The sequence below is a fragment of the Taurulus bubalis genome, assembly GCF_910589615.1.
Source record: "Taurulus bubalis genome assembly, chromosome: 18".
Taxonomy (NCBI): Eukaryota; Metazoa; Chordata; class Actinopteri; order Perciformes; family Cottidae; genus Taurulus; species Taurulus bubalis.
Window position 1 is genome coordinate 15,143,593 of NC_136606.1, and position 12,487 is coordinate 15,156,079.

At 47.9% G+C, this 12,487-nt stretch overlaps 1 protein-coding gene across 1 annotated transcript in view; it reads right to left on the reverse strand.

Annotated features, from left to right (window-relative positions):
• The window catches only part of ntng1a (netrin g1a), a gene marked incomplete at both ends in the record, with an annotated part of 82,683 nt that extends 78,255 nt beyond the window's left edge, over positions 1 to 4,428 (reverse strand). The window contains one exon of the mRNA XM_079234414.1: positions 4,180 to 4,428. Coding sequence (XP_079090540.1) covers positions 4,180 to 4,428 — 249 coding nt within the window. The remainder of the gene's footprint in view (positions 1 to 4,179) is intronic.
• Between the last annotated feature and the right edge of the window lie 8,059 nt (positions 4,429 to 12,487).

Here is a 12,487-nt window from a genome sequence, read left to right on the forward strand (position 1 = left end):
TCGACCCCCCCCCCAAAAAAAACACACCTCACATCTGATGTTCACCACAATATTTTAAACCTTTTATAACACTTCCCTTAAAACAACCCTGTGTTCAACTGACAAAACACAGGGCTACAATTATACATGTAGCAATCAAAAAGCACTAAAACAGAGGAAAAAACAAATAAATTGCTCTGTTGATTTATCGCTGCTATATCTTCCTGCAATACTTTTATGTATTTTATTTAGCTCACATTATACTATCAGACATTTTCTATATCAGCTCCAGAAAATGACCCCACACATTCCACACATCAGTAAAACGACAGTCTAAAAATCTATTCACACAAACTGCTAGTATTACCCAGGGACCTCTGGTGCTTTCCAATAATTGCCGACATCGTCTTAATCCTGTGCAAATCTGCCATGTTCGTAATTTGTCAAGTAAGAACTTAACTGCAAGTTACCTTCCATATATCCGGCAAAACCCAAGAGTTCAAATGATAATATTAGTCCTGTGCACATCGACATCTCTGTGATTTGGGGTTGAATTTATTTATTTTTATTGCAATGTTTTTTTAGTTTTCTTCGCACATTTTTTTCCTGCCTCGTTCCTGGTCAACAATTATGGAGGCTGCTTGGCAAGTTTTGACAGCATTAAGTGCAAATTCATGCGGTTAATCTCAGTTCCAAGGCATGGAGTCCCATTAGCATTCAGAGCAAGAGGTCTTGTGAGTATTACATCAACATAAATAAGCCTATATAATAAAACTTTGCTCCTGTGCGAATAGGGCTTAAGACAGTATTTGTGCGCTACCTTCTCTTATCACGGCACAGATTTAATGACCTTTCATCGGGGCTCAAAAAACAGAGCCACATTGCTGCACCACCTTTTTTAATAATCTTCTTCCTTTCCTAATTTAGATTTGATTGGTTATGAAATGCGCCGGCCTGCCGGGACTCAGGTTTCAGCATTCATCAGCATTTCCTGGTTGCAAATTGATGGCACAAATAGAGACATGCAGTACTTCTATGGATGTATAAATGATGCAGTCACACCTAGAAAGGGTCTTCTTGTATGTTTAATGCTGTATGCATTCAAGAAGAACCAACACACGCAAGGTTTTGCCGGTTGATACTGTGTGTGTTGGAGTATCGGAACGACTGAGTGGATGTTAGTTCAGTTTAAATAAAATTAAACACTGATAGCTCCCTTGAGAGTCCTTCTATATATGGAACAGGGGCATGAAATGAGGAAAGCTCAGATACTTCTCTACCTGCACAGACTAGTCTACATGTAGCACAAGCATTTGCATTCACTACTTTGTCACTTTTTAAAGTACGTTTTTTATAATAATCAGAGTTTCCAATTAGTCTTTTTGGACAAGTCGCATAATGAGAATCAGCTAATTCAGCAACTGCACACATTTTTTGTCGCAAGTTAAAGCCCCCCCACCCACCTCTATATCCACCACAAAGTCAATCATCAACTGGTCGAGGCTCATGCGACCTGTCCAGGCTTTTAAAGGCCAGCCTGAGTCAAACTGGAGAGGACGGTGAAATCTCATATGATGGCAGATTTGTGTGCCAGAGTTCGGTGAATGCCAGCTTATTGCTACGGAAAAGGTCACACCGGGCTAGAAGCGGAATAAAAAGCCTTCACCGGGGAGAGTGGGGTGTGTGTGTGTGTGTTTTGGGGATGAAGGCTGCAACCTGCGGCAACCATGCTCATATAACCACCCCTCTCTCTCTCTCTCTCTCTCTCTCTCTCTCTCTCTCTCTCTCTCTCTCATCAGGCCTTGGTGTCTGTTACCTTCAGCTCTCCAGGAAGCAGTCGCAGGCCTGTAGAATATACACCCGCCTCTGCGAGCGCGGAATCAATTACCAGAGAGATGAAATTCTCCGATAACACAACCTAATGATAATTGCCCCGAATCTGCAATGATCTGACTCGCGATACAAACCACTATTGGCACTGCAGCAGCGTATTGGCAGCCACGGTAGCTGGAATATCAATGATGATTGTCCCGATGTTGATTTGGAGCCGCGTTACTGCCTGGGGTAAACAGAAACCGATTGCGGAGAATTGGGCTCTATGGCAAGCGGCAGGGGTCATATTTCACTCGTGTGTGTGTGATTACTGTACAGCAGAGAGAGGAAATGGTTATGTGGGAGCAAACCACGCCTGTTTAATTGAAGCGCTCGTATCACATTGACTGCCGGAGACATGAGGGCGGCAGCGCGGCGCAATCTCCCACTAATTCAATAAGTGCTCATCAGACTGTTAAAAGGCTGGCAATAATACAGTAATGATAAACTCTCTTTCGACTGCGAGTCCACAAATAGAGCGGGCTCCACTGGAGCGCCGGACACGGATGGCCGCCGCTCATCCGGCATTCATCCAGTTCATCCTCGGTCGCTTTACCAGCAAACACACACACACACACACACACACACACACACACACCTTGGTGATCAATCGGTAGGTCACGGAGTCATCCGGAGGGAGAACTGAGGGTGACCCCCATTTTGACGATGTGCCCCCCCCTCCCTCATCCCACCCAACCCTCCTTTGCCTTCGACCAACCTTGTCCGATCACGGGAGTCAGCGTTTTGCAAAAGTGCCTGAGAGATGTCGGGCTGAATAATGTGTCCTATGAATAAAACACATTAGCTACAAAACACGCTGAATTATTCACATTTCAGAGCCTCCGTCGCGCCCCACGCAGGAGATATTAGGACTTCAGTCGCCGTGTGCCTTTGCTTACACACAGTCCTCTGGGTCTGTCTCCCCCATGTTCGCTCTGTGTCGCTTCTCTCTTGATCATTCGCTCGCTGTCTTTGTCATCTGTGTTTTGTTAATCCCTACCTGCTCCTCTGTGCCTCCTCTCAGCTGACTTTCTGCTGATGGAGGCCGTCTATTTATACTGCTCAAGTGACTACTTTTCCTGGAACATCTCGCTATTTATCTAAAGGGCTCTTGAAGCTGTTGAGGAGTGCATTTGTTCTGAGAGAATCTTTGATGACTTGGTAACACGCGCCGGCCCACAATGGATTCATCATTTAGCGTTAATCTGAGGCGACAAGCTGTGAGTTTCAAAGTGAAAAGCACCCGGAATAAGGAGGAGGGCGGTTTGCTAATTAAAATACTTGACCTAATATGCATCTTTTTGCACAATTTATTTTCAGCTCCACCAGGAATTTGTTGATTTTCGTGATTGCGATGTGATTTGCAGAATCAACAGCGCCACGTGAAATCAGAGGATAAGGCAATCAACCGATCGATGCTTTTTTCATAGTACCGTTTGCTTTTGAAATCCCTCTCGTCCAACAGAATATCACTTTTGAGTAATCCCGATTAACCCAGCGTGCACAGCGTGGAACCCCTTCGTCAAACAAGTCGATGGCAGCAGATTTGTTCGGTGGCACAACGACTCCTTTTGGGAACGGGGACTGCTAGTCGACAGCCACGGGGACGGCTCTGTAAAGGCTGAAAGCACAGTGGTGCTTTGAGCTAAACGCTAGCATGTTAGCATGCTAACACGCATCATGTTTACCGCCATCACCCGAGAGACACGAGAGGCTCCTGCTAAGTTATCTCGAAGCTGACCACCAGAAAGCAATGAACTCTCGTTGCTAATGTATGAAAAACAAAAGCCTTATGAACCGGTGAGTTAACGTAGCGTCTCCTACTGTACATGCTATCGTATTTTTAGTCCACCTGTGCGCTATTTACCCCGGAGATAGTTGGTATTTTTAGTCCACCCACGCATCCGGCTCTGCTAAAAAGGGGCCGACGCAACAGAGAAGCCGAAATCAAAATGAGCGAGGGAACCGTGTTTTTCCGTGCGACTCTGATGTGTGCGGGGAGCGAGATGTGTGTTGTGTTCATCGGGTGAGTCACGGAGTCGTCTGCGAGTGAACAGCACATGAGACGGTGTTTGCAGTGCACTCCCAGAAGCAGCTTTCTAAACAGCAGAACGTGACGTCAATGGGCACGAGCCTCTATTATCCTCAGCGTGTCTGAGTCACACGGTGCTTTTGAGTGTGTCTGTCACGGCCGCGGGGTCCGAACAAGCCGAGCAAATGCACGCGATACGCAGACTCGGATAAGAAAGCCGACCCCGGTGTGTGTAATTTATAAAATGAAAGATATGATGGTGGTGGGGGGGGATATTCACTTTTGCATGTACTCACCAGGGCACAGTAAGTCTCCGGAGGGTCTCCACAGGTGATGTTGGGGGGATCCAGAGAAACCTTCAGGTACTGGGTCATGTCGGCCGCCTCCGGCTGGCAGGCCATGTAGTCCCAGGTCAGGCCTTCGTCCGAGTAAACCTGGGACTTGCACACGTCGTAGTGGCCCCATGCCGCCGGGTAGTGCTGCATGGCCGCCTGGCAAACCCCGGTCCACAGCGCCTGCAGCGTCAGCGCAAACTGGAAACGCATGACTGGTCCTCTCTCGGCTCCCTCTCGAGGGCCTGTGTCTCCTTCTGAGGGGTTTCTAACGAGGGGTCCCTCTTCTACTTCCACTTATTCCAACTCACTCAACTGGAGTGAGGAGGCATGCCAAACTCCCCTCAGGTGGAGAGAGAGTCGTGTTGTTGTTTCGTTACTATTTCTGTCCCCTTTTTTTAAGTTTCTCGGAGTGGTGAGTAACTACGAGGGATGGCCAGGTCACCGGCCCGTTGAGAAGATAAGAGGGGAGGATTGAGGGAGGGAGGAGGAGGAGGAGGAGGGGAGGGGGGGAAGGAAGGAAGGAGATAGCCCTCTGACACGCTGATAGGAGGGTGACTGACAGGTCTCCTCAGCTCGCCCGGCTGTCAATCATGGTCCTCTTCCTTCTGGTGCTGCGGAGAAACAGAAGAAGGAAGGGGGTGATGAATATACCTCTCTTATGGGAGTAGAATTTGACAGTAAGAGAACATTAGCCGGCGCCGCGGCAACATCGAAAGGCGTACGTGCGAGTAGAGAGTCGGATGGGTGCAAGGTAGGGGTGCCATGTTGGTGTTTGTTGTCCATCAAAACACAGAAAATCAGTAAGTGAGGCCATCGGGGGTTACATCGGATCCTGCTGCGTTCACACCAGACCCTCGTCTCACTCAGCGGTGTTGAGCGTGCAGCGTTACACACGGTTCAGCTCACACCCCGCATACACACAGTTCAGCTCACACCCCACACACACACGGTTCAACTCACACCCCACATACACTGTTCAGCTCACACCCCACACACACACTGTTCAGCTCACACCCCACACACACACTGTTCAGCTCACACCCCACACACACACTGTTCAGCTCACACCCCAAACACACACTGTTCAGCTCACACCCCACATACACACTGTTCAGCTCACACCCCACACACACACTGTTCAACTCACACCCCACACACACACTGTTCAGCTCACACCCCACATACACACTGTTCAGCTCACACCCCACACACACTGTTCAGCTCACACCCCACACACACACTGTTCAGCTCACACCCCACACACACACTGTTCAGCTCACACCCCACATACACACTGTTCAGCTCACACCCCACACACACACTGTTCAGCTCACACCCCGCATACACAATGTTCAGCTCACACCCCGCATACACAATGTTCAGCTCACACCCCGCATACACACTGTTCAGCTCACACCCCACACACACTGTTCAGCTCACACCCCCCACACACACTGTTCAGCTCACACACCCCACACACACTGTTCAGCTCACACCCCACACACACACTGTTCAGCTCACACCCCACACACACACTGTTCAGCTCACACCCCACACACACACTGTTCAGCTCACACCCCACACACACACACTGTTCAGCTCACACCCCACACACACTGTTCAGCTCACACCCCACACACACTGTTCAGCTCACACCCCACATACACTGTTCAGCTCACACCCCACATACACTGTTCAGCTCACACCCCACATACACTGTTCAGCTCACACCCCACATACACACTGTTCAGCTCACACCCCACATACACTGTTCAACTCACACCCCACATACACTGTTCAGCTCACACCCCACACACACTGTTCAGCTCACACCCCACACACACTGTTCAGCTCACACCCCACATACACACTGTTCAGCTCACACCCCACACACACACTGTTCAGCTCACACCCCACACTCACACTGTTCAGCTCACACACCCCACACACACTGTTCAGCTCACACCCCACATACACTGTTCAGCTCACACCCCACATACACACTGTTCAGCTCACACCCCACACACACTGTTCAGCTCACACCCCACATACACACTGTTCAGCTCACACCCCACACACACACTGTTCAGCTCACACCCCACACACACACTGTTCAGCTCACACCCCACACTCACACTGTTCAGCTCACACCCCACACACACTGTTCAGCTCACACCCCACACACACTGTTCAGCTCACACCCCACACACACACTGTTCAGCTCACACCCCACACACACACTGTTCAACTCACACCTCACACACACACTGTTCAGCTCACACCCCACATACACACTGTTCAGCTCACACCCCACACACACACTGTTCAGCTCACACCCCACACACACACTGTTCAGCTCACACCCCACACACACACTGTTCAGCTCACACCCCACACACACACGGTTCAGCTCACACCCCACATACACACTGTTCAGCTCACACCCCACACACACTGTTCAGCTCACACCCCACACACACTGTTCAGCTCACACCCCACACACACACTGTTCAGCTCACACCCCACACACACACTGTTCAACTCACACCTCACACACACACTGTTCAGCTCACACCCCACATACACACTGTTCAGTTCACACCCCACACACACACTGTTCAGCTCACACCCCACACACACACTGTTCAGCTCACACCCCACATACACACGGTTCAGCTCACACCCCACATACACACTGTTCAGCTCACACCCCGCACACACACTGTTCAGCTCACACCCCACATACACACGGTTCAGCTCACACCCCACATACACACTGTTCAGCTCACACCCCGCACACACTGTTCAACTCACACCCCACACACACACTGTTCAGCTCACACCCCGCATACACACTGTCCAGCTCACACCCCGCGCTGCACGAGCTTGATGACGAAGAACAGACGTCTAGATCTGATCCGATGCTGCAGAACTGCGAGGCGCTCCTCCACTTAGTGTCGTTGAATTAAAAGTATATCTGAATTTAAATCTACGAGTTACTTTCGGTTTAGTATATTGCCATTTAAAATACTATTGTTTATAACCAAAGGGGTTGTTGGAAAAGAGACTATATAGTGGTGGATGGATATATGAAATCAATTAGTGGACTGCCATGACTCAAATCTTTACATTTTACATTTCAGTTTATGAACAGTTGCTCTTGAGTTTTCACTGACGAGCAACAACCTGATCCACGGTTCATACAACAATTTGGATTACAGCCGCTTTTACACTTGAGTGAAGTGAAAATAGCGACGCCAGACTTTTTACTCAAACGGGATAACGTTGCCACTCCTGATAAAAACAGCCGTACGTTAACATAAATGTCTCGTGGCTCGTGCCGCTTTGGCGTTTCTTCTCTTCTGTGGTGGAGCTGTCTGCAGCGGGAGCCGCTGCACTATATCACACACAGTGATTTACCTCCCGGGCTACGTAGTGCCCATTTATATCTGCCAACACGGTGGCCTCACTTTTCCTTTTGTCTAAAGTTCTCGGAGCTGAGGATCAGACTTTCTCCTGCTGTCCTACTCCTGTTCCTTCCAGTGAACGTTTCTTTATCTTTGTTCTTCAATTAACCTTAAAAAAGGTTTGTATTAAAAGCGTCTACAACCTGCGTGTAACCTTGGTGTGATCAGTGATCAGTTAGAAGCTACTGTGTCAGTGTTTGTTATTAACACACACATCCCATTTTAATGTATCATTAGATTTGATCATGCACTGGGTCACAGCAGCATTAAATAAATGGAAAAATAGCAATGTATAAGTAGAAATAAAGGGAGCAGGATAATATTAGCATACCACAAACTGATCGGTGTTTTGAGAGATGTATAAAAAGTCTGGATTTCATTACTATCGGTTGAGAACAACGAGGTGACCTAATTAATGTGAGAAAGACAATACGGGGAAAACAATAGACTGTATGTACAGTACAGTTGTGTTCACATTCAACGGTACACCAGAAGCCTGGACGCCTGCAGATGTTTCTCTTGATCATGGAGACACAGCGTTAAGATGCACAGATCCGGAGAGATTTGACGTATACAGAAGAAAAAACACACGTTTCAAGTGCGTATAGGAAGGTGGTAATAGTAGTATTTACATTCACCTCTTCAAAGTATGCAGTAAATAGTTTGCACCAAAGTGGACTAGATCCAGAGCTGTGTCCGACATGTTGTGCCATTCAGAGCCATTTCAATCAGATGGAGTGTACGTCATCATTTTAAGGAACAGCCAAGGTCAGGGACAAAGGCTCAGGCATACAAATATGTCCGATACAAAGCAGCAAGTGCACACAAAGGGAAAAAAAACATCATATTTCTACTGGAAACAAGATATTGGAGGCAGAAAAACTTGGTAGAGGTGAGGAATTCAACAACACTTCACGACAAGATGAATCTACAAATTGCCGCTCTATATGCTATTTTTTAAAAAAAGAAAAAGTAATTATAGGGTAAAATAGAGATCTGTTACATCGCTTCGGCTGGAAACCGGGATTCCATTTTGCGCCAGATGATCGAGACAGGCAAAGTAGAATCAGTAGAAAAGAAATACATGAGCAGCTATTGCTAGTCAGAGGGCGTAGGAAGGAGGAAGGAGGATGCACTTTAAGGGGGGAAAAGAAATGAAGCACCTTAAATGTAAAATGTAAGAATGTCAATGGGGGAGATGTCAGCAGGTGAGGAAGCAGCCAATTATCCAGAGGAACTCTTGGCACCGAGCTCCCTGTTCCCATTAAGAGACATAATATTACCGTGTTACGGGGGGAGACTAAAGAGATGGCCGGAGAGTGTCTGGGTAAGAGTGTGTGTACGTGTGTGTGCGTGTGAGAGCGCTTCACGTGCAGAGGTTCAAGTCATGGGTAATGAGACAACAAGCGGTGGCGAGGCTTGGATAACAAGCAATAGAGATCACAGCCGCCGGGGTCATTATCACCGCCCAGGACTCAGCGGCCCCCTTCCCTTTCATTACTCCCTGCTTACAACCCAAAGGGAAGAGGTGAGGGAGGGGAGAGCAGATGGGAGAAGGGTGGACGTGCATTTTAAAGGAGGAAAGGGTTTATTTTAAGGGCCGGTCGCTTCCGCCAGCCAATCGCTCAAGGTCCATGACATCAGAGGAGGCGCGCCCACAGGAAGTCAGACATTCTTGCGTGTAACCAGGATGGTGTACGGCACCGTCGGCACACAGCGACAGACGCGTGTACAGTAACAGCGGGGAGGTCGCTGGCACTATTTGTGTTGTAGCACGAAATGAAATGCGTGTCATGAAGCCTGGTCACAACACATTTTATCAGCGGCGTTACCTGCGGTGTGTTTGGAACAACTTGAGGGAAAAACAAGTAAAACAATAAATGAATTAAAGAAGCATTTTCTGTGTGACAAAAAAAGGAAATAAAATATGCTTTTAAATAAAAACAATGTGATGATGTGGTTATTCCACACTGATGTTTAAATACCTGCGTAAAAAATCTTTAAATTGCATCTACTCCTTCTCCATTATTGATAATGCAGAAGCTATTAATATACAAAACCTTTTTCTCATTAAAGAGGTTCAACTACCGGACGCATGACTAATTCAACATGTCTGCCTGACTAGTCTCCACATCACGCTCCTTCACTGTAAGTGGCATACTGGACCCTGATTGGCTTCCGACTGGCTGTGATGTCACTGGGTCGCTGCTCGTGCGCACACACGTGTTGAACTGAGATTCAAGGAGAGCACGGAGAAACTTTTCCCCCTCCAGCAGATGGATGTCATAAAAACTGTCTTCTGCACCGACAGGCTCAAACATCCAAGTGGGGGAACAATAAGCGTAACACATTTTGGTGTGCAGGAGGACTTATGAATAAAATATGGAGAAAAAAAGATATGAAAAATGTAAATATAAAAAAACTTGAAATATAAAAAATATGACTTTAAAGCAGCGATTTTAAAGTGTCACAAAGAGGGAAGTGAACGCTGTTTTAATGTTTTAAAGATATTACACTAAACTGAAGATGAAAGGAAGTTAGACAAAATGTCATCCTCCTATGTGCACAGATATTAAACCTTTAACATGTTTAAATAAACACATGTCAGTGTAGTGAAATATGAATATGTATGGTGGAAACACTGGATATTTGGATAATTGTCTGCTTGAAAATCAAACCAATTTTAACATCCAATTTTAGCAAATTGGTTGTCAGCTTTGGTTCAGATGGGCCACACACACACACACACACACACACACACACGAGTGAGGATGTGCTCTCACAGCCGACACCACAGGGGACCAAAGGTAAGCACATTTTTTTTATATTTATATATTTGAGGACAAGAATCTTCCGCACCCTAAGCTGCCGCCCGTGAACCCGACCACTCCCCGGTCTGAGGAACAGCCCTCTGTGTCGCTTCCATTTCATCCCCGGGGCCAGTCGAGCATGACGGAGTGTTTCTCAAAATCACAGTGTGTGTGTGTGTGTGTGGTTGGGATGTTACACGCACGTCCCCAGAGCCGCCCTTTACTACTGGTGGGAGTCACTTGTAAGGCATGCACATCATCAAATGAGCATGTGAAGGAGCACGTCCCTCACATCGTGGCCTTTTCCCCCCTGAAGCTCCTTCTCGCTTTAACCCTCAAACTTCTTCTGTGGGCACATTTTGATCAAGCTGCAGTCAGACTTCACATTAAAACTGGCAAATCAGCACTTTGTTTTCCTCCTTCTGGCAGCAATCACTTCTTCTCCCATCCATCCACTTTTCAATCATTGCCCATATTGATCATTGCATTTCTGTTACTGACCGCTTGTTTGTGTGGGTTCAGCGTTTTCTCCTTCTGCCGCCTCGTTGTGAACGGCTCCGCTCCAGATTTTAACTTCTTCTTTGATCCTTTTTTTTTTTAAACCTCACTGAGGATGAACACACTGGAAAGAACTGTCAGGTCATAATCTCACGCGATTCATCTACGGTGGCCCACAGGGGGCAGTGCTTACACACCTGTCTATTCAAACACACTATTATTAACACGTTAACTTATTATAAATGTCCCGAAATTGAAAGCAAACTGTCCACTTTAGCCCTTAAATGATGTGACCAGCACAGACTGAGGTGGAATAACAATTACAAGGTTACCGCTCATATTCCAGCTACTTCCCCTCTCCTCCCCTTTCATTTTTAATTTCACGCATTTTATGGACTTTCAAGGGCAATTTCGGACCCTGCTTCTGTCTTGCCTCTATCCGTATACTTTCATCTTTTCTGCCTCTATACCTGTTTCATATTCCCAGAGAGAGAGAGAGAGAGAGAGGGGCAGACAGATGAAAGATAGATAAAGATAGAAGCTGGCCCAGCTTCGGGAAAAAACTAAAAACTAAAAGAAAATCCTCCTGCCTAACCATCCGAGCTCCACTCGCCAGATTCCTCTGCCTGCCTTTCCAGAATCCCTAATCTGGCCTGTTAACAACCTGCCAATAGGGCCCCGCCGCGCTCATGAATAACCATACGGAGAGTGGAGCATGGCCCCGCAAACATGGCAGCCATGCAGCCTCCGCGTGGAGCAGCGGGGCCCGCCTGTGATGCCTCCCCGGGGCTGGCCTCCCGACTCGGCCCATCACTTAGCGCTCGTCTCCACTCCCTTAAAACGTCGCCGCCTTCAACCGGCAGGCTTATGATCTTTTAATAATGACGGCAGGTAGCAAATGGCCAGAGCGCTTGACAGCTGTTGTGAAGTGGTCGCGCAGCCGCAGAAGGAATCAAAGCTGGGGGCTCGGCTCTGCGGGTTCGACCATTAATAAATAAATAAACGTGAACACCGCCCGTGTTGAGGCTTGTTTTGACGAGGGCATCAACCCCTTACAGGATTTCACGAGTTAAATAAGAGTTTTGGGTTGGTACAGTTTGAGAGGCTTTTTGAAAAAGGGCCACGTTAGTGCTGGCTTTCAAGTAGCCGTGCTTGAACCCTGCTGAGGTAATCGTTCCTTTAAACGGGATGTGGCTGCAGCTTCTCCTCCAAAGCCCGCCGCCGTCTGCCGGAGCCAGACGGGTCAGGCCTCTGGAGGCCGGCACGTCCCTGACTGCCGAGGACGTGCTACGCTGGCCTCCACCAGCTGTAGCTGCCAAAGCCCTCTATCACCCCCTCTTGTCCCTTCTAACTGCATCCAGCCTCCCACCTTCCTCCTCCTCCTCCTCCCGGAGCTGCAGAGGCTGCCACATGCACTCTGCGTGTGCGAGAGCAGCCCTTCTGACAGGGTGACTGTGCCGACGCTGACCCAAGCCTCTCACCCCCTCTCCCCTG